The sequence below is a fragment of the Chiloscyllium plagiosum genome, chromosome 22 (genome assembly GCF_004010195.1).
Source record: "Chiloscyllium plagiosum isolate BGI_BamShark_2017 chromosome 22, ASM401019v2, whole genome shotgun sequence".
NCBI lineage: Eukaryota > Metazoa > Chordata > Chondrichthyes > Orectolobiformes > Hemiscylliidae > Chiloscyllium > Chiloscyllium plagiosum.
The window spans coordinates 52,612,626-52,634,985 of NC_057731.1; the positions used below are offsets into that span (position 1 = coordinate 52,612,626).

Sequence of the window (22,360 nt, forward strand, 5' to 3'; positions counted from 1 at the left end):
CTCCACCACCACCCTCTGTCTTCTACCTTTGAGACAGTTCTGTATCCAAATGGCTACTTCTCCCTTTATTCCATGAGATCTAACCTTGCTAATCAGTCTCCCATGGGGAACATTGTCGAACGCCTTACTGAAGTCCATGTAGATCACATCTACTGCTCTGCCCTCATCAATCCTCTTGTTACTACTTCAAAAAACTCAATCAAGTTTGTGAGACATGATTTCCCATACACAAAGCCATGTTGACTATCCTAATCAGTCCTTGCCTTTCCAAATACATGTACATCCTGTCCCTCAGGATTCCCTCCAACAACTTGCACACCACTGTGTAACGTGCTGTCAAAGTCTTGGTTACTCAGTTGCGAAGGGGGCCAGAGATATGGAGGAGGATTCTCTTCTCAATCAACTTCCCCCTCAAACAGACCCAAAGAGCTGAGGAAGAGCAGGCTGCACCAATGTGTATTGTGAACCTCCTCTAGCCAGAGCTGGTAAAATACAGGACCAGCACAAGTTTGATACAAAATGATCAGCACGGTTTCAGAATGCAATTCTTTGAAATGTAATTTTGTCAGTGATGCATTTGTGATCTTTGAATATTTTGTGTACATCATCCTCATTGTTTTACTGGGGGTGTAGATATGAACCTTTGATTTTGCTAAGCTATGAGCTTCAAAAATTCACCTCACAGATAAATTTGGACTAATATTGTCAAAATATGCCTTTAAGCAGAAAGCTAATTAATCATTGTGTATTTCTTTAGTCTGGGGGAAACGCTCAAGGACCTGAAGAAAAAATTGCAAGAGGAACTTACCGAGGTGCCTGACCTCCACTGTGTCTCTGAGGAAGATGAAGAACAGGGAACGGATGAAGACATGGATCAAATTGCAGAAGAACACAGGTTAGTGACTAATAATAGAAGCACCAATAATATATGGAGGGAACGATTTAGGGAGTATAATTCTAAACTCTTAAGAGTGGAGACCAGCAGACAACAATTATATATTAGTTGTGGTGTTCCATGAATTCCCATTCATCTCCACACTCATTGGGCTTGCAAAACCTTCACTTCTAGACTGACACCGAGCCAAGTATTCCATATTTCCCTGACCTCCATACACCTTTGCTTTTCACATTCTCACTGGGTAAAACAGTCAGGGGATGGACTGAGATGGGATATGGGCTGGTGGTTGTTGGCAGATCTCTGATAGAAGGTGGGTATCCAGAATGGAAAAAGCCTCTTGACTGAGGATTGGTATAGCCTGACTATGCTTTCCCTATCTCTGTTCTCCCCTGTCTTCCCTCAAATTTGAAACTGTTTAGAACCATTCAGTATTTGGCCACTTAAGGCATCAACTGGGCAAGGATGAGTGGATCACTCTTTCCTTTGTACACTCCACATAAAACTTCCTTTAAGTCAGGAAAAGGGAGGGCTGGTGATGGGAAGACCATCTGTTGAATTTTACACACAGCCCTGACTATATGCCTGGTTGGGCACCATCGAATTGTGCCCAATCTCTCTAGCATCATTTGTCAAATTGTCTGATAGCAACTAAACCAAATGCTGCAGCTTGTGTCAAAGCAGAATGAAATGCTTTGACACTGAAATAAAGCTAAGCCAATTGTTTACTTTTAACATGATTCTATTCTACGGATAGCAATTCAGAATCTTGTTTGTGTTCCAGTGAGACAAACATTCTATGTTTGCAATGTGCTTATTGGACAATATCTTGAAGGGGCTATCTTGTGCTGAACTGTTTTGTTTCCATTTCTGTTTTGATTGAAGGGCCTTCTTGATCAAGTTCTCTGTAAAAACTGATGGAATACCAGATGTACCCCCTGGGGAAAAGATTTTCAGCGTGTTGCACGCTGGGAAACACTTTGATCAACACAACCTCAGGTTGACACCGAGTGAATTGACACCGCAAAATTTTCTGGAAAGGACTCTGATCAGGTGAGGAAACTGTATAAACCTAATTTTCCTACTAATGTAAAAGTTTGAATATCAGAAGGGTACTGTTTAAAGACAGGCATCTTAAAGGTTTTTAGATCCAAAACTAGTGATAGCAGTCCTATTTTTGTACAGCAATTAAAAACTTGGATGCTGTTTTATTTTGCCATTCATTGCTAGTTTTCACTGAAATGTACTTAAATCCATTTCATTTCAACTCTTGCTAACTTCCACCAGAGCAAAAAAACTGCACAATTTTAACGTTGTCGTTTTTATGATCTGACATTTGTCCGTCCTTCATTAGATTACAGACTTCCTTTCTAATATGTTTTAAGGAGGTAATGGTATTGTAACTTGATCAGTAGTCCCATGGAGTCATGAGCTTAAATTCTTGAGCACCATGGTAGATGGTGAGATTTGAATTCAGCTGATAAATCTGAAATTAGAGGCTAGTCTGAAGCAATTGATGAAAAAATCCATCTGATTCACTTATGTCCTTCTGGGAAGGAAAAATGACACCACATCTGTATCATCTGTGACACCAGACGTGATGGCACGCACAGCACATAAAGCCCCCCCACCCAATCCCATGCTAATGTGAGTGCTTGTATCAAAGTGGGAGAGCTGTACCTCAGACTAGTTGAGACACAGCCTGATGTAGCCATTCTTCTTGAAATGTAACTCAGCATGTCGAATATCACTTGGAAGAAGCACTAAGGGTGGTTAGGGCACAATGTATCCTGCAAGGATGATTTCAATATTTATCACCAAGAGTGACTTAATTCCACTACCAGTGACCAAACTGGCAGAGTCCCAAATCATACAGCTGCCAGTCTGTGTTCTGTAGTAATTGATGAAGGAGCCAATAAGAGAAAAACTTGACTACCCTCTCCCCACCAATCTAACGCCAGCACGTTCATCTACCAGTGACTGTGCATTCCTACTGATAGTTATTGTGGAGACAAAGCACTTTCATAGTGAAGACAGCTCCAAGCTAGGCCATAGTGAAGACAGCTCCAAGCTAGGCACCGAAAAGGCATTGTTGGTTACCTGGAGCAGCAGTATTATATTCAATCGCAATCTGCTTCCTTGTGTTGCAGTTTAGTATTACCACCAAACTAACCTTGGTTCACTGAAGTGTGTCAGAGGGCACACCAGAAGAAGCATCAGGTCTGCTGAAATAAAACATTGTGTCATGCTGTATCTACAACAAGCAGCAAGTCATATCTTAACCAGCGCATAAGATCTAAGCTCTGCAATTGTGCCGCCTCCAGTAGTAATGGACAATTAAACATCGAACAGCAGGTTCAAGTTTGACAAATATCCCCTTCTTCAATTATTGGGGTGACAATGCTGAAGTATTTCAACCACCTTCTGCCAGAAGTGATAAGCACGCAATCTATCTTCATCCCCTCCACAGATGCCAGCCTTTAATTATTTTGACTTAATCCACGTGTCAAAAAACACCTGGAGGCACTGTGGTCCTTGAGAGCATTCTGGCAATAATACTGAAGATGTGTGGTCTAGAACTTGCTGTGCCACTAGCCAAGCTGTTCCAGAACAGATGCAACACTGGCATCTACCCAACAATGTGGAAAAATGCCCAGTTGTATCATGTCCATAAAAGCAGGACAAATTCAACCTGACCAATTACCACCTAATCAGTTTATTCAGAATAATCAGCAGAGTGATAGAAGGGGTCCTCATCAGTGCTAATGAGCAGCAGTTACTAAGCAATAATCTTCATGTGCAGCAAAAGCTAGACAGCATTCAGGCTGGGGTTGAAAGTAGCAAGTAATATTCAACCCTAGTCAATAACTTTGAGTATACTTATGAACATGAGCTCGCTTATATTGAATCAAAATGTTAATGACATTTTCTTTTGTGTTCAGTTCTGGAAGCAGCCAGCAGGTATTTTTATTCACTAATGGGATCGTAAGTCAAACTTACTCCTCATCGCCATGTCCGCAGCCAGTTTTAAAGTTCTTATTTAAGGTGAGGATACGCAATGTTGCACATTATTACTGGTTACTGGTCTGTTCCATTAGCACAGTTTTTAGCTGTACCAATTCTGACTGGGGCTGCTTTGCTGTTTTGTAATAGTACTAGATTGCACAGTTTTCAAACTTCCTTTTTTTATTTTTAAACTGTTAATTCGAAAGGACAGTGGTCTGGATGGTTGGTTTGTAATGGAGACTGATGCCAAAAGTATGGGTTTAATTCCTGTACCGGCTGAGGTTGCCCGAAGGATTCGACCTCTCCCCTCGCCCAATCTTGGTGACGCTCAGGGTACCTAATGGCCAGCCCTATGGTCCGGTAGGACTATGATGACTTTACTTTTGCTTGAATGATCGTGAATCCCCCTCTCAGGCCAAGTCAGCTCTCGCCACTCCTATTGTCACCTTCCTGAATGTCTGTCTGTTTGCTTGCAGTCCAAGTTCTGGCAGTCCATATCATAATTACATATTTGATAGAAACCCTACCCCATGTATGACGATGTCTTCCCTTTAACTGGACTCTCCCTTCCATGGCTATACCTTTCACCATTTTCCCCACCCTGACTATTGCAGTGGTAGTGTGGCTTTTGCATCCAAACCTCAATTTGTCTTGTCCTGTCATCTCATTCCTCTGTCACTTTCATCTCTTTGAGGATCTCGCCTTACTCTACTTCTCTGATCTGACATTCTGGGTCTTTTACCGTATGTATTTTGCTCGCTTTCCCAGTGAGGTATCTTCACTGCTTTCTTTGGGCACTGCACATTGTAGCTTCTCATTCTGTTATTTACCTTCTGCTCAATTCTTCATAGCCTGTTCCCTGCCCTCCCAATAACTGCTGTTCTTATTCTTTATATAAATACTCCAAATCCCCATTCATGGACACATTTGCCCTTCCTGTATCATGTCATCATACTATTCTGTTGTATAAATCGCAAAGCTGTTTCTTGCAGCAAATCACCAAGGGTCTTTTGACCCTCTTTCCAACCTGTGACCCCTACCAACTAGAGGTACAACGGCCAGAAATGTCTAGCGCACCACCTGTTGCAAGTTGCCCGCCAATCTACTTGCCAATTCTACTTCCTTCAATGTCACTGGGTTAAAATCCTGGAATTTCCTCCTCCACCACACTGGGTGTACCAATACCAAATGGACTGCAGTGTTACTTGAAGGCAGCTCATCACAACCTTCTCAAGAGCATCTCGGGAGGGAAGTAGATATTAGCCTAGCCAACAACACACATCCAATAAACGAATAGAAAGAAAAATGTTGGTTGAGCTTTCTGCTGCTTCTGATGACTCTGCCTACAATTTTCTGCCTCCCTATCTCAGTTTCCTCATTTTAAGATATTCCTGAAAGTCTATCTCTTTGACCAAACAGTTGATCATCTATCCTCAAATCTCTTCATCGGACTTGGTATCATAATTATTTTTTACTGCTCCTATAATATGTTTTGGAATAATTTATTAGACTTGAAGGGACATTGTGGGGAGGCAATGGCTTCATGATATTCTCACAGGATTATCTGAGGATCTGGATTTGAATCCTGCCAGCGCAGATGGTGGAATTTGAATTCACTTATTGAATTAAAAGTATATGAGGCATTGCCACTACCAGCTCATTTCCATACTTCAGGTTATTTGTTTGAACATTTATTGCCCATCCATAATTGCCTGAAGGGTAGTTTAGAGTTTAAACACTGGGTCAAGTTGCTGATGAAGTAAGGATGGCAGATTTCCATTCTAAAGGACGTTTGTGAACCAGATAAGTTTTTATGACGTCCAAAATGTTTGCTATTAGGTTAGCTTTTTATTGAATTCAAATTTTAGCATCTGCCATGATGGGATGCAAAGTCATACTCTCAGAACATTAGTCTGAGATTCTAGCTTACTTGTCCATGACAGTCCAACTCAATCACTGCCTTCTCTTGTGGTGCAATCCGCGGCTGGTATTTCTACAGTTGAAGGGAAAAAAACTTCCTTTTGTATAGCGCTTTACATTATAGTTAGTTAAGTGGGCAAAGGCAGTTGCATGTATGTAAGTGTATTTGCATCGACTCCCATTATACCAATACCTTTATTTTAATATTTTTTATCATCTTTTCCCTGGGGTCGGGGAGTCCAGGACTAGAGGGCATGGGTTTGGGGTGAGAAGGGAAAGACCTAAAGGAGACCTAGGGCGCAACGTTTTCACACAGAGGGTGGTACGTGTGTGTAGTGAGCTGCCAGAGGAAATGGTGGAGGCTGGTACAATTGCAACATTTAAGAAGCATTTGGATGGATATATGAATAGGAAGGGTTTGGAGGGATATGGGCCGGGTGCTGGCAGGTGGGACTAGATTGGGTTGGGATATCTGGTCGGCATGGACGGGTTGAACTGAAGGGTCTTTTTCCATGCTGTACGTCTCTATGACTCTATGACCTCAGTGCTGCCAAGCTTACTAAGGTACTTTAGCTGTAGCACTCCCAGTTTCTCTGTCCTTGTGTGGTAGGCTTTCTGTGCCTGCTTCCTTCCCTTTATCCCAAGCTTTTTTTTCTTTAACTGCCTCTCTCTCTCAATCTACTAGTCCTTTAGCACACTCCTTAAAACTCATTTCTGACCAAGGTTTTGATTACCTATCGTGATCTGTTTCTAATTTGCCATTGACTTTTGTCTGAGCCCTTAATAAATTATTCAATTAAGAAACACCAGATGTAGTGTAAAATGATATTGGAGTAATTAATTTACTTGCCATAACAATTCCCTTGGGCCAATCTATGCTTCAACAATGAAGGTATAGTTCTGCCTTGTAAATAACAGGTGAAATCTCCTTTGTTTTGCAGATGATGACTATTCATTCAGACTATATTGCTTCAATGCACATTTTCAAAGCACTTTGGGACATCTGCACTGGTGCCGCTAATAGAATAGGTTAGTATGCAGCAACTATTTGGAAAATTTAAGTTCACGAAAACTGGTCTTTAAATCTTTCAGTCTAAAATGAAACACTGGTATCTTTTATGGGGTGTGTCAGAGTCACCGTGTAAGAGCTGCAGAAACCAAGCTCTGATATCTACGACACTGACCAATGCCATTTTTGTGTTGTTTCTCTATTGATGTTTGGGCTCTACAGTTGATCATAAAACCAAACAGAATAAATTCGCTGTATATTTGCATCTGCTTTCAATTTAAAAGAAGGTTGGCTGAGTATTAGAAACAACAAGACAAAGAAATGTAATTTATCTGCATGTCTCTAACAAAGCTGGCACTGATACTAAGAACTGTCTAGCTGCTTCTGTCCTGTCATCCTCCACGATTATTTTTAATACATGTTCCCACAGAAGTGACTTGTATTAACCTGAGTTAGTTGTGTAATGAGAAAGTGCCAGGAGCTACGAGAGAATTTCCGTTACCTTCCGTTCAACACCTCAGGACTTAGTTTAAACTAGGCAAAAAAAAAGCTGCATTGGAGGGTGATCAGGAGGACTGTAACTTCAACAGTTTTCAAAAATGCTTTTTAATATCATCATTAACCTGATCACTGTTTTGCAAATAATTGAAATAATTAATTCTGATCTTGGTTTCCATTGGGCTACTTTCTTCGCACAAAAAAATTGTTCTTGTAGAGCAAAAGGTTACATGAGAGCAGAGGGCTGGAAAATGGCTACTGTAACACCCTGTTTAAGAAGGGAGGGAGGCAGAAGACAGGAAAATATAGGGTAGTTAGCACAACCTGGTTGGTTGTTAAGATTTTAGAGTCCTTTTATTAAGGATAAGATTGCGGTGTATTTGGAAGTACGTGATAAAATGGGCTGAGTTGTCATGGCTTTGTCAAGGCGAGGTCATCCCTGATAAATTTGATCGAATTATTTCAGGAGGTAATGAGCAATTTAGACAAAGGAGAGCCAGTGGACGTGATCTATTTTGGTTTCCAGAAGGCCTTTGACAAGGTCCAGCAAGGAAGCTGCTAAGTAGGATATGAGCCTATGATGTTAGGGGCAAGGATTGGCTGACTGGCAGGAGGCAGAGAGTAGGGATAAGGGGATCTTTTTCAGGATGGCAGCTGGTGACTAGTGGAGATTTGCAGGGCTTCATGTTGGGTCCACAGCTATTATGTTCAATGTTAACAATCTAGACGAAGAAACTTAGGGCATTGTTACCAGGTATTCGCGCGATACAAAGATAGATGGAGGGGTAGATATTGTTGAAAGTGGGGAGGCTGCAGAAGGACTTGGACAGGCTAGGAGAGTGGGAAAAGAGTGGCGGATAGAACATAAAGTGTGTAAGTGTCAGGTTGGGTACTTTGGTCAGAACAATGGGAAGAATTCACTATTTTCTAAACGAGGAAAGGCTTTGGAAATCTGAAGCTCAAAGGCACTTGGGATTCCTAGTTCAGGATTCTGTTAAGGTTAACATGCAGGCTCATTTGGTTAGAAAGACCAATGAGATGTTAGCATTCATTTGAAGAGGGCTAGAATACAACAGCAGACATGTTCTGCTGAGGCTCTAAGGCTCTGGTCAGACTGCATTTGTAATATTGTGAGCAATTTTGTGTCTCCTATCTAAGGAAAGACATGCTGGCATTGGCTGGGGTCCAGAGGAGGTTTCTAAGAATGATTCTGGGGGTGGAAAGCTTTTAAATCAGGCGCAGTTGAAGACTCTGGGACTGCACTTAGTGGATTTTAGAAGGATAGTAGGGGGAATCTAATTGAAATTTACAGCATGCTGAAAGGCCTGGATAGAATGGAAGTGGGAAAGATATTTCTGAAAGTCGGACCGAAGGATGGTTCGTCCATGGAACTCATTGCCAAGGAAGGCTATGAAGGACGAGTTATTGAGTGTATTTATGACAGAACTGAATGTGTTGTTGATTGGTGAGGGGATCAAGGGCTACATGAAGGAGACAGTAAAATGGGGTTGAGAAACCGATCAGCCATGATTGAAAGGAGGAGCAGACCTGATGGGCCAAATGGCCTAATTCTGCTCATCTGTCTTATGGTCTCATACTTGGTGTGATTGAAAGTTGTTTTATTTTCACCTTGTAGATCCGTACAGAAAATTTAATGAAACCAACTGACAAAGACTTCCGTCAGACAAAAAAAAAGCTGCAGATGCTGGAATCCAAAGTAGACAGGCTGGAAGAATGCAGCAAACCAGGTAGCATCAGGGCCTTGAAAAAGGGTTACACCTGAAACGTTGACTCGGCCACCTGCTGATGCTGCCTGGCTTGCTGTGTTCTCCCAGCATCCTGCCTGACTACCCAAGTCTTTCCTCACGTAGAGGAGTCAAGAATAAGGGGTCATGTGAATTGAAATTTCATCCAGGAATGATGAATTATACTTTCCCATCGGTTGACAGTAAATCATTTATGGAATTCAAAATGGATGTAATTAAGAGTTTTAAGTTACAGAGCATGAAGGAGTTGCCATAGCTAAGAATATGGTCAATTAGACTCTTAGCCAAGGATGTTCCTTCCTAACTGCTGAAGCCTGTGTTATCATCCCAATACTTCCCAAGTTGAAGGTTCTAATTCTGGGAGCTTGGGGACCATATCTCCCCCGAGTAATGTTTGAAACCTCGCCAAAGCTTCAACTCTGTTTTGTTCCTTGGAGTTAGTCTCTTTTTTTTTATTGCTTTCACCTTCTCCGACAGGGTGTAATCCATCCTTGTCAACTCTGTACCCGAGGTACATTTACCTTGTTTGCCTGGAGTGCACTGTTCCCGTCTTAGCCAGATGCCAGCCTTAAATGCAACAAGACCTCCTCCAATCTGTTCACATGTTCCAGTGCAGTAGTTCCTGAGACTAAACCTCACTGTGGTAGAGTGGCACTCCTTGGAGGATGTTCTTCATTATCCTTTGAAACGTGGCACAAACCAAAGATGCTCCAAGAAGAATCTGGGATACTCGTTCAGTCCTTTTGAATATTCATAGTAATTTTCTTTCAGAATGCCACCTCGTGGCCCACATGGACATGGGCGTGACTCATATATCCAATATTGAAAATGGGAAAAGAACATTTTGAACACTAAAATAGAGCTTATATGGTTGGTCCCAATCTGAGGCAGGTAGTTCTGCAGCTGATTTGTTTTTCTATTATTAAATGGGTTTGCTTTTTTTTCTAATCAACTGTCCACAGATGTCTCTGGCACCTCTGGAGAAAGTAAGACCGGAACCGAGGCTCCTGGTTCAGAGATAGGGACACTAAAGCATTTCTTCTATAATGCGATAATTGCTTTCGTGATATCTAATGCTATGCAAAAATCACGCAATACAAAGAACATGTGTAAAGCATTGGTGATGTAATTGTGTTACAGCCAGCACACACTTTGCAAGTTCGCGTTTTAGTAACAGCCTTCCCTATTCACCCAATCACATTAAAGCCAATTTTGTGTTAATGAAAGACAGTTCAAAGCAGAACTGACTGTGTATTTATATTACAGAAGACCCTCCTGGCCCTAAGGTGGATATTTTCTAACCAATCCGTTTAGAGATGGTATTGCACACCTCTCGAGCAGGTGGCACTTGAACCTGGGCCTCCTGGTCCGGCGGTAGGGGCACAACCATAGTGTCACAAGAGGTCAGGAGATGAGTTCCACCTGGCCAGGCCATTGCCCGTTACCAAGGGAACTCTTTCTCTATCAGCTCCAAAAGGCGGTTGGTCATTCCCAATGAGCCTTGTCTGGGTTATCACACTCCAAATCTGTTCAAGACCATAACATACAGGAGCAGAATTAGGCCATTTGGCCCATTGAGTTTGCTCCACTGTTGGATTATGGCTGCTATATATTTTTCCACCACATGCTCCTACCTTCTCAACAACCTATTTATCTGTTTTAAAGAAACTCAAAGTTTTGGCCTCCACAGCCTTCTCCGCAGTGGGTTCCACACTTAATTACCCTCTGGCTGAAGAAATTGCTTCTTATCTCCGTTCTAAGGGGTTGTAGCTTCACTCTGATGCTGTGCCTTCGGGTGCTAGTCTTTCCTGCGAAGGAAACATAGTCTGCATGTCCACTCTGTTCAGGCCTGTCAGTATCTGTAAATTTCAATCAGTTCCCCTCATCCTAAACTCCAAATACAGCTCCAGAGCCCTTGACTATTCCTCATATGGTAAACTCTCAATTCTGTAAACATCTTCTGGGCCCCCTGGAATGACAGCCTATTCTTCCTTAGTTATGAGGCCCAAAACTGTTCACGATTGGTCCAGATATACATTTATATCTGCTCAAATGGTTTGGATCTCAGTCTGAAAAACTGTGTTGCTTGCTGTATGATTCACTAATCAAAGCAATTTTAGTCAAACGTCAATCTTGTTTCTGTAGCTTGAAAGATCACCAATGCCTTCTAACAGTATTTTTCTAATATGTTAGTCAAGGGTGACACCAGTAGGTTCAGGATTTGGACTCCAAGTCTCAAGGACATAGTTGCAGTCTTTCTCAACCTAGGAGCACAGTTTGGCACTTTGTTTCCATTAAAGCACCTTCAACCAGACTTCACTGAAGAGGATATATTGTAAGTTAACATGCTATTCATATATGAGCAATTCTTTTATTTTAAAAGCCTTTGTTTTATTTTATAAGCCTCATCTCTTTAGTTCTGTTCTGTTTCTTCCATCTGTCCTGAAGCTTTTCAGATATAGATTTTTAAAATATTGGATATGAGAAGTTGGCGTGGGAGAAGAATTAAGGCCTGGGGCAAATATTTATGATGATGTGGAATAACAAAGCGGCCTCGGGGCTGAATGGCCCAATCTTATATTTATGTTCTTGTGTAACCTTACTACCATCTACTTGAGCCATTTGTAGCAGAAAATCGCAAGTTTTGTATGGCATTACATTTCAGTTGTATAAATGTTATTGGACCAATGATTTAAAATGGTGGAATTTGGTTACTGTTTCTAGGTCTGGTTTGCAAAATAATAAGGAAAATTATCCGGAAGAGAGTGCGCCAGCATCCCAGAGAGATCCCATCTTCGATTCTCTGCCAGAATTTGGCATAAAGAATGTTGTTAAGGTATACCTGTCTCCTAATTCATGTTCATTATGCTAACAGTACAATTCTGTTCCCATTAAGGATTACTGTGATTCATTCACTGGCACTAATTAGATTCATTTCCTGTTGCGCTGCAGTAACATTAGCCTGTGCTAATGTTTTCCCACAAGGTTTTTTTAAAGAAAATATTCCTTAATAGAGAATGACTCTCTGGTTTTCTCCCTTCCCCAAGGGAGAAGGGATCTGAATTAACTATGTAGTTTTGAGGCTTTAAACAAACTTAATTTGCAGACTTAATTTGGACTGACATATTTGAAGTAAGGCAGTAGGAAACCAAACAAAACCTGTTCTGGATATATCTTCAATGAGTTTCTGCATAATCATAAACCAGTTTGAGGTGAAGCCAGTGTTTTGAGGGCAGGATCACAAGTTAGGGATCTGTTATTCATTGTTCGATCATGGATAATTTGCTTGAGAGTCTTAATTTGGAAGTTAAAAGTAAGAAATTGTCTTCTGGCAGTTTAAAATCTGCCATGCTTAATTGAATTTACTGTTCTCTCAAATGTCTGCTTTTTTATAATTCCATCAGTTTCTACAGCTCTGTACTTCCATTTGCCCTGAAGCGTATTCTGATGGAGAATTAGTGTTGCTGATAAGCTTACTGGGCAGAATCAGCCTTGAACAAGAACTTCAGCTGACTCCTTTAAAAGATTTTCAATGTTTACTGGACAGACTCCTGAACAATATAAGACAATGGAACATAAAGGTAAGATTACTTTAATGTGCTTTGACAGTATGCATAAGGGTAAGTAACTCTGTTAATATAAGAATGATTGAGTAAAGAAATATTGTTGCTGGGTTGCATCATGTTCTTGCACTCCAAGGAATTAATTCTGCCTGAGAGTAAATTATTTCTTAGCGTTAACTTTAGGAAAACATCCCCCCCATACTCTCATGTGATTTTTTTTTTTTGTAATGTTCTGTGGCGCAATGGTGGTGTCATATCACTTCCTAGTTGGTGTTAATTGTTTGCAATGTGAATTCAGTTTTATTTGAAACCGGATTATGGATGCTCCAGCACAATTTTGTGCAGATTCCTGCTCTCTTGGGGAGAAGAGCAGCCTTCAGTTTAACCTGAAAAGATGGGACTTTCATCTCATTGGTTTTCAGATATTTGTTCCAGTCACAAGCCTGTTAATGCATGTGTTCCTGTTCCCTCCATGCTTAATATCTTTCTTAATTCTGTTTTTATCAGTACATAACGACATTTTATGTCTTGCGCAAGACTAGATTAATTGCCTACCAGTCGCTGAAATCTACCCCGTACTGCTGGCGAGCAAGTTAGAATGTATAATTAAAACCAAAAGTACTGTAGATGCTGTAAATCAGAAACAAAAACAGAAATTGCTGTAAATCCTCAGCAGATCTGGCAGCATCTGTCGAGAGAAATCAGAGTTAACGTTTTTGGTTGAGTGACCCTTCCTCAGAATGGAAATGTTTTGTCAGAAACTGTGATGGTGCTTATTTGAGAAAGTTATGGCCATTAAGTTCCCAAGTTAGATTGATTATGGAAGTTATGATTACATGCAATGTTTACATATAAATATAGAACATAAGAACTCGGCCATCTGGCCCTTAGAGCCTGCTCTGCCATTCTATAAGGTCATGGCTGATCTTTTCATGGACTAAGCTTCACTTACCTGCCCTCTCATCATAACCTTTAGTTCCTTTACTGTTCAAAAAATTATCTATCTTACTGAGGAAACTTCAACCACTTCACTGGGCAGGGAATTCCACAGGTTCACAACCCTCTGGGTGAAGAAGTTCCTTCTCAATTCAGTCCTGTAGCTGCTTCCCCTCACTGAGGCTATGCCCTCTTGTCCAAGTTTCATCTGCCAGTGGAAACATCCTGTCTAACTTCTATCTTATCAATTCCCTTAATTTTTTATCTTTCTAAAAGATCCCTCCTCATTCATTTAGACAAGGTTTTAATGTGGAGATATTTGAAAACTAAGACAGTGTTAATTATCTAGTCATAGAGATGTACAGCACAGAAACTGACCTTAAGGTCCAACTCGACCCTCCATACCAACCAGATATCCTAAATTAATCTAGTTCCGTTTGCCAACATTTGGCCCATATCTCCCTCTAAACCCTTCCACTTCATGTACTTTTTGATGTTAGAAGGACAAGACCAACATTCTGGTAAGGAGAAAACTTATAGGTTGAACGGGCAAACCTAACTTCCTAAAACTGTTCTTGGTAGCAAAGTTTTCTGTAGTATTGTGAGTAGAGAAGACTTTTCAGTGGATGAGCATTTCTTGACTTCTGAGCAATATAGCTGTAGAGTGGTGAACTTCACCTGAAATATTTGAAACAGAATGAGTGCAGCTTTGGTTAAGGCAGTGCTGAACCTCAGTTAGACTTTGTGTGTTATGCTGGAATTTTTAAATTGTCTGAAAATTCTGCAACTTTGTCCCATATTGTAAATGAGACAGACTGTCCCTGGAGTATTGTTCTCATTGAGTCATTGGTGAATTGTCATTAAATTTCTATGTCAAAAGAAAAACACTTAATAGCAACATTGCTTTCTTAACTGTGCACAGTTTCTAGGTAATTAAATATCAATTGTGATGTTGTAACTTTGTCTATGTCACAATCACCCATTAGTCTGTTGGCGGCAAAATCATCAAAGCCCTGTGAGTGCACAATATCATTTTTATAAAATGTATTTCATTAATTGACAGCATGTATGCCAATAAGTGTAGAGAAGCCGGAAACCTGAAGGAGATATAAAGATAAACTAATATCTCAAAACTGCTATTTCATAGTTAACTGCCTGGAAAGCATTTGACCTCTAAATTATCTGTCATGGATTTGTTATAAATAGTTTTAAAATTTTGTGCTCTTAAGTAATATTGGAAGAACTTGAGTTATTAAATATGTGGAAGGATCCTCTTATCCTCGCCTCCCTCCATCATATGCATGCATACAACTTTTTCCCAGCTGCTGTTAGTTCTGAAGAAGAGTCACTGAACTCCGTGTTAATTCTGTTTTATCTCAATAGATACTGCCAGACCTGCCAAGCTTCTCTAGCGATTTCTGTTTCCTTGTGTTAGGAATAATGTTCTGTTTTGGGTTATGTTTATATGAGAGCTGGAGATTTGATGTAAATCAAAATGACTCTTGTTTTAGAGTTGAGTGAATTTGCATGTGGTTTTGACAAGCTATCTTGTTTTTGAACAGATGTTCGAGCTCTGCATGCTTCTAAGTGACTTATCAGAGCATCATCATAATCTTTTGTACCTGGTTCAACAGCTGCCAGATTTCTCTACACGAGGAAGGTAATGCATGGTGCAGTTTGAGGATAATTGAAAATGGTCGTGTTTTTTTAAAGACCACTAAAGCCTCCTTAATACATCCGTTCCTAGGAGAAAGTAAACAGGGAACCATTCAGACCCAAGAACCACATCTATTATGGATTATAGATGTTCCCAAAACTTTTGTCTTGCACTCATCAGGACACGTGGAAGAATGTCAAATTTCAAGCATTCACAACATGACAGAAGAAAAGGGTGTTCTTTATTTCATAAAGGGTCAAGACTGACGATAGGCTTCCTAAGCGCTCAGATGTAGTGTACGCTATGATTATTTGAACATTGTTTCTCCTAATGAATGTAAAATGAAAAGCTTCAGCAACGTATCTTAAGTATTCAAATGATATGCTACTACGCCTGTTGTGTTATTTCTGCTTGCTGCTTATGTTGAGAGCAGCCAAACTTCCTGTACAGATGTGACAACAGAAAGGAACAGAAGTGGGCTGTTGAACTCTTTGACACTATTCAGTTGCTGTTTCATATAATTCTGTCTTGATGTTAGGATATTAGAATCCCGACAGTGTGGAAACAGGCCCTTCGGCCCAACAAGTCCGCACCGACCCTCTGCAGAGTAACCTTCCCCTATCCTATATTTGACCCTGACTAATGCACCTAACCTACACATCCCTATGGGCAACTTAGCATGGCCAATTGATCTAACCTGCATATCCTTGGACTGTGGGAGGAAACCGAAGCAGCCGGAGGAAATCCACGCAGACACTGGGCGAATGCGCAAACTCCACACAAACAGTCACCCGAGGCTGGAATGGAACCCAGGTTCCTGGCGCTGTGAGGCAGCAGTGCTAACCGCTGAGCCACCATGTATTTTATTTTCGTCTACCACCTTCCTTCATACCTTTTTAAGATCTGTCAGTGCAGGAGGTCCCATAGGGAGGTGTAATTTTTAAGACCCGACATAGAAACATTTTCTGTACTTAAAAGCAGCTGCTTGAAATTGTCCTGCTTTGTGTTCTGACTTGGGTACAAGTTGATTTCTGCAAGGACTCCACAAAGAATCCTTTCGCAATGTGGACGTTGCCTCTATTTCAAGCATTTCAATACTTTCTCCACTTGTAGGCTACTGACAAGTTGTAGCAAAATGTAGTGATGATGTGCTTCCAGATTTCTGGATTGCTTCCTTCTCAGGCCAAAGTGATCAATGAAGGGCCTTCAGAAATGAACATCATGCTAATAATTGACTTTCTGCAGCTCAGTGGCATGGGTGAATTCCCCTAGTGCTGTTTTTTGCTAACTAAGTTGATTTTTCATAAATATCAGAACAGTTTTTTTTATCTTGAAGGTGAAGCACAATGTCCAGGAATGTTTTCCTTGGTTTAGGATGTAGTTTTGATTGGGTTTCTAAATTGGTGTGATTAAAATGCAAGTTCCTCCCTAAGACTATCTTTAACCTGTTTTTGAAATTAATTTTGGAAATACGAACTAGAAATCTAATTTTTATTCATTTCTGTAAACTGCATCTCAATGTAGGTTTTGAAAGTTATAACAGCATGACACATAACCATCTTCGTAGAATTGACATGGACTGCAGCAATTGAATTTGATAATTTAAGGTGCCATCTCACAACCATTTCCTTAGGAGCAATTAGATCAATAAATATAGACCCTGTTAGTGCTACCTTTATCTTAGGAATCGACTTAAAATCATGTATACGATAAGTTGATGCAAAGTGAGAATGTCAATTTTGCTGAAATTCTTTCTTGTTTCATCTCATTGAGTACTCATCGACTTTTTTTCTTCTCTCCTCCCCTGTCAAACTACTTCTCTTTCAGTTTTATTTGTTTTCAGACCCTTAAAACAAAGGGAATCTGTGTAATTCAGTCATCACCTAGCGATACTACAGTTTCTCAGCACGCGGCTGATATTTGTGCATGTTTGTGCTTTTAAGTTGATTCCTAAGATAAAGGTAACAGGGCCTATATTTATTGATCTAATTGCTCCTGAGGAAATGGTTGTGAGATGGCACCTTAAATTATCAAATCCAATTGCTGCAGTCCATGTCAGTTCGACGAAGGTGGTTATGTATCATGCTGTTATAACTACCTACGTTGACTTTCAACAGTTCACTCACTTACACGTGTTGACTGAAAAATAGTAGAATCAGGGGGGAAAAGGTGTAGTAATTGTTCAGGGCCAGAGTTCTTAATTTTAGTGACCCATAGTTTAACGGGCTAATTGTATGTTTCTAGGCAACTAAGAAGGCACCTTAGCATGGTGATAATTTCAAAACTTCTTGACAAAAATCACCTCTATGTACCAAAGGATCCAGATTTGAAGGTATGTGAGACAATTTCATTTTGTCAGTAATGCGGAGATGAAAAGAAAAATGCAGTGTGTATCTCTTAATTGCACGAATTTAACCAAATTGGTTTTTGATGTATATTGACTGTTGAAAAGGGTCATAAGGTAAGAAATGTTTAACTGAGGAAGCCTAGACAGCAGAAGGAAATGATTGTGAAGAAAGATGTCTAATACTTGAAATGATTTAAGTTTGGAATAACGAGAGAACATATACCGAAGATGGAGAAGTGGCGAGGCTTTGAGAGTTCAGTCACTGGTTTACTTTATAACTAGTTTGGATCTATTTTTGATTATGCTTCCCTAAGCTTTGGTTGGATTGCGAGAAAGTGGACTCTGGGACATTATCTGGGACATGAGCTGAAACTTTAGGCTCATGACCTCACAGTGCACTGTCTCACAGGTCATCTTTACCCCACTCCCTGTTCTCTCAGGTCTGCCAAAGGAAGTTGCAAGCAGAGTTGATAAAGGGATGAAGGTAGATGTCTACTTAGATTTTCAGAAGGCAGTCATTGCAGTGCCACTTGAAAGGTTACTGCATAAGATCAAAGGCTCACAGTATTGGGAGTGATGCCTTGGCATGGATTAAGAATTGGTTAACATTTAGAAGGCAGAGTCTGGGTAATAGGTATTTTTAAATTTGGAAAGATGCCATTAGTTGAGTGCTTTGAGGATGATTCTGGGCCCTCAATTCTCTATGCTCTGTTTTAACGATTTGGACGAAGGGGCAGAGTGTAATGTATCCAAATTTCTTGACGATACAGAAATAGTTGGGAAGGCATATTGTGATCACAATGAATCAGCAAGGGGGACATGGGCTGTGTGTGAGTGCGAACGCTTAGAATTACTGCTGAATGTGAAGTGCTGGTGCAGAAGCAGAACTTTGGATGAACTCTAGAGAAACTGGGATTCTTCACTGGAATAAAGAAGGTTGAGTGTAAGTTGGTAGAGATGTTCACAATTTTGATGGGTTTTAACATTGGAGTTTTGAAAAAAATGTTTCCATCAATTTCTTGAGTTTGGAGCTCGAGCCACAAGGTTAATCAACACAGTAAGTGAGTTGAGACAATGCAGAGATTAAAACCTGGAATGCTTTACTGGATCAGCAGTGGAATTGAAATTCATAAGCACCTTTTTTAATAAATTAATACTGGAAAATCTGAACTGTGCTGAGAACTCTGTGCCAATATAACTGGCCAACAAGTTATCTATACTTAAGAATGCAGATTGTTTAACATTAGGTGTGCATTGGATATTATAATTTTATGCAGAACAGTGCAAGTGCTTTTGCATAGGGTTACAAAATAGGTACATCAAGACTGTCATAAATTATATGTAGGAGCCTTGCAGTGGACACCTGCTATTGCAAAAACAGATTAAAATGGCACATGGAAAATAAGCAGGTCTGTTCCTTAAAAGCAATGGATGTGCAAATGTTCATTCCTTGTTCTTTTAAACAACCTTCCTGATCGTCACCAGTTTACTTTATAACTAGTTTGGATCTGTTTTTGATTACCTGACCTTACCTGCAGTATCTTGTATATAGTCATAATAGAAGGGGAAGTGGATGGTCAAGTTGGAGCAGATTTCAGTTGTGCAATTTGAGAGTTTCAATTCTTTTTATTCCCTGTCTCTAGATCTCCAATCTGTGTCGATTTTTGTATATGATGAAACCATCATCTTTGTTAAAAACTATTGAGGAAAGGACTAAATCCAGTCAGCAGGGAGACAGAAAAGAAGCTGCACTTACAGAACTTGATCAACAGGTTACACTTCAACTTCTTTTAAACAATTTCACTGAGTTTTAAAGCTCTTCTTCAGCTTTGGGTTAAGATGGGTTAATGTGCCTTCATTTATAGCAAATGCACTACATTCTGCAAGCACTAAAATGTAAGAACATGAACATTTTCTTTGTACAATTTGAGTTGCATTGAAACACCAATAAACCTGTGGTTTGAGTTTAGTGCTGCCCTAACATAATGTAGGCAATGGGAATCCTTAGGTCCAGCACTATCTTTGGAGAGTTGGCATTTCAGGTCCATGAGCATTCGTCACGACTGGATATTTTACAAACTTAAGTGATTGTGGAAATGCTTGTTTACTCACCATCTTTTCAATGACTTGAATTTGAGAACAGGCTGTAAATCTTAATACTGCAACTTAACCATTTAGGAAAAGTTTAAATTTGTTTAAACTGGCATTTCATGTTCACTGAGGCCTTGTTTATTTTTAAAAAAGGGCATGTTGGAAGCACGGTTTTGAATGTGAGCACCACTTATTCTGCTCAGACAAGCAACAAATTCATATTTTCCTCCTAAGTTGATTTATTGGTCTTCCATGTGCACTTAATATATTTTTAAATGCATCCTGGTATTAATTTGTGAAAGAAGAGTTGCACCTGACTGCTTGTTGAAAAATAGGCAATTTTTGCATGAAAATGGTTAATCAATACTACAGTGTGTTGAATGTACTTTGGTTTTCTGTGCAGTGAGACCAATTATGAACTAACTGCAATGATTTGCACCCCTGACAGACCTTGGCTTGGAAAAGGTTAGAATTTTAAAGACTCCTACTGTATTTCACAGGCAGGTTAATGTCATTATTTACACTAGACTACACGACTGCTATAGACGAAGCTGCTCAGTCCTCCTTAACTTCATTCATCTCAAAAGACTTTACAGTACTCTCCTAACAACAATGAAATTGTAGTGTGTGTTAGTTGTATATTTCAATGGTTTTAAATATCTTGATCTTTGACTCCCCCACTCCTTTATCAGCAAATACTGTACTGTCACTGTGGCTGGATTGCAGCGGATCATATGGTAATAAACAAAGGGACTAGGCATTTTAGTGAATTAGCTGTCTACTCCATTACCTTGGGGATCCAGTTTATGTCAGAAATCACTGCTGGCTGCAATACTCCCATGTGAAATAATTTTGCCAACCCTTAACTCTATTCCCGCTTGACTTGAACATGGCTAAGACTTCCTTAGTTGCTCACTTAATTGCCAGTCTGCTGGTTGCGAGTGGTTGGTTGGGAAATGACAATGCCACACTAGTGCAGAGACACCCTGTGGAATTGGGGATTACACACATTGAGTGGAGTAGAGGCAAAAATACACCACATGGTGGTGCTCCTACTAATGGCTTTGAAATGTTTGGTCTTGTCTCTTGAGCAAAATAATCTCGCCCCACTTCCAAAGAAAATTTCGGGTCAATTGGAAATCTGTAAATGGATGTTTAATTTACCAGAATCATATAATTTATTTCATTAGGCCTATTACCTGTGCTACAATCTTCTCGTCTTAGCAAATGAAGTGTTGCACGTAGAACATATTCCTTCCAGTCAACGGGTAAGTTTCAGTTTGATTTTTTTTTTAGTGAAGCTGGGATAGGAGTGTTAAAAGGCTGGCTAAAGGTGAAACTATTAGTCATGGTTTCAGAGCTCAGTTTTGAGATGGCAATCATTGACAAGTATCAACAGACTTTAGTGGAGTTGCACTCGAGTAAAACAGATTACCTGGCCATTATTGCATTGGTATGCACAAAGGGATGTGGATAGCCATGTCAGAAGTTATTGTTGTTACATATTAATTGATTGAGTAACTGACTCTTTGTCGATTTAATATAAAGAATAAGCTAAAGGAGTTTTATACTGCTGTGAAAGCAAGTTGTGTAAAAGTTGAACGTGGCCAAACAGGCTGCGCACTCTCCAAAGCCTCCACATCCTTCCTATAATGTGGTGACCAGAATTGAATGCAACGTTCTTAAGTGCAGCCTAACCAAAGTCTTATAAAGCTGCAACATGACATCCTGACTCTTGTACTCAGTTCCCTGAATAGTAAAGGCATGCATGCCATTTGCCGCCTTTATCACCCTATCTACTTGCGTGGCCACTTGCAGGGAGACTGCATTTGATTTCTCTATCAAATTGTGGGATTTGAACACTACTGGCAATCTCCAGAAATTGTGTTAGTTGTTTGTTAATCCTAATTATTGTTGGCTGATGCATTTTCTACAGCAGAGGCTACACTTAAGCAATGTTAGTTGTGAAGCCCTTCAGGGTCCTCCCTGCTGTTGAAGATGCTGTACAATGCATTTTTTTGTTGTGGAAGTTAAAGTTGTATTTCTCCCATCTGTCTCTGTCAGCACAATGTTTCATTATTGCTTTTACTCTTTGCAGAGTATTTTCATGTGAGTTTTATTTTCCTTCAGAGTCACCTTATACAGCTCTGTGCTGAAATAGAAAAACACATTAAGTGCGACATAAGAGAGGATCCTAAACTCCTTTACCGAAGCAAGGTATTCAACAAAGAACTTGAGCTGATTTTGTTTTAAAGTTTGAGCCTTTTGTTTGCTGTGAAAAAGCACCATTCTGTTCACTTAGATGCTTCGTTATGGACCACCTACTCTGAAGCATAATTCTTCTGACATATCTAGCATTGATACCATGTTTGGGGAAAGAGATGAGGCCTCGAAGAAAGTTAAGAATGATGGATACAGTTTCTGTTCTTCAGTTTAGTCAAATTGTTGGCCCACAAGGTTGCGTGGCCCTACTATGTTGAATTGGTACTTCAGATCTGTGTTCACTGGGGAAGACACAAGCAATCTCCCAGAGGTAACAGTGGCTGAAGGACTTGAACTGAAGGGAATTTATATTTGCCAGGAATTGGTGTTGGGGAGACTGTTAGGTCTGAAGGTTGATAAGTCCCCGGGGCCTGATGGTCTACATCCCAGGGTACTGAAGGAGGTGGCTC

The 22,360-nt window shown here is 40.2% G+C and overlaps 1 protein-coding gene across 1 annotated transcript in view; it reads left to right on the forward strand.

Annotated features, from left to right (window-relative positions):
* The window catches only part of slf2 (SMC5-SMC6 complex localization factor 2), a 109,390-nt gene that overhangs the window by 69,045 nt on the left and 17,985 nt on the right, over window positions 1-22,360 (forward strand). The window contains exons 7-18 of the mRNA XM_043713065.1: window positions 758-895; window positions 1,781-1,948; window positions 3,838-3,940; window positions 6,763-6,850; window positions 11,288-11,429; window positions 11,819-11,930; window positions 12,499-12,675; window positions 15,156-15,253; window positions 17,495-17,582; window positions 19,241-19,369; window positions 20,879-20,956; window positions 21,819-21,905. Of these exons, the coding sequence (XP_043569000.1) occupies window positions 758-895; window positions 1,781-1,948; window positions 3,838-3,940; window positions 6,763-6,850; window positions 11,288-11,429; window positions 11,819-11,930; window positions 12,499-12,675; window positions 15,156-15,253; window positions 17,495-17,582; window positions 19,241-19,369; window positions 20,879-20,956; window positions 21,819-21,905 (1,408 nt within the window). The remainder of the gene's footprint in view (window positions 1-757; window positions 896-1,780; window positions 1,949-3,837; window positions 3,941-6,762; window positions 6,851-11,287; window positions 11,430-11,818; window positions 11,931-12,498; window positions 12,676-15,155; window positions 15,254-17,494; window positions 17,583-19,240; window positions 19,370-20,878; window positions 20,957-21,818; window positions 21,906-22,360) is intronic.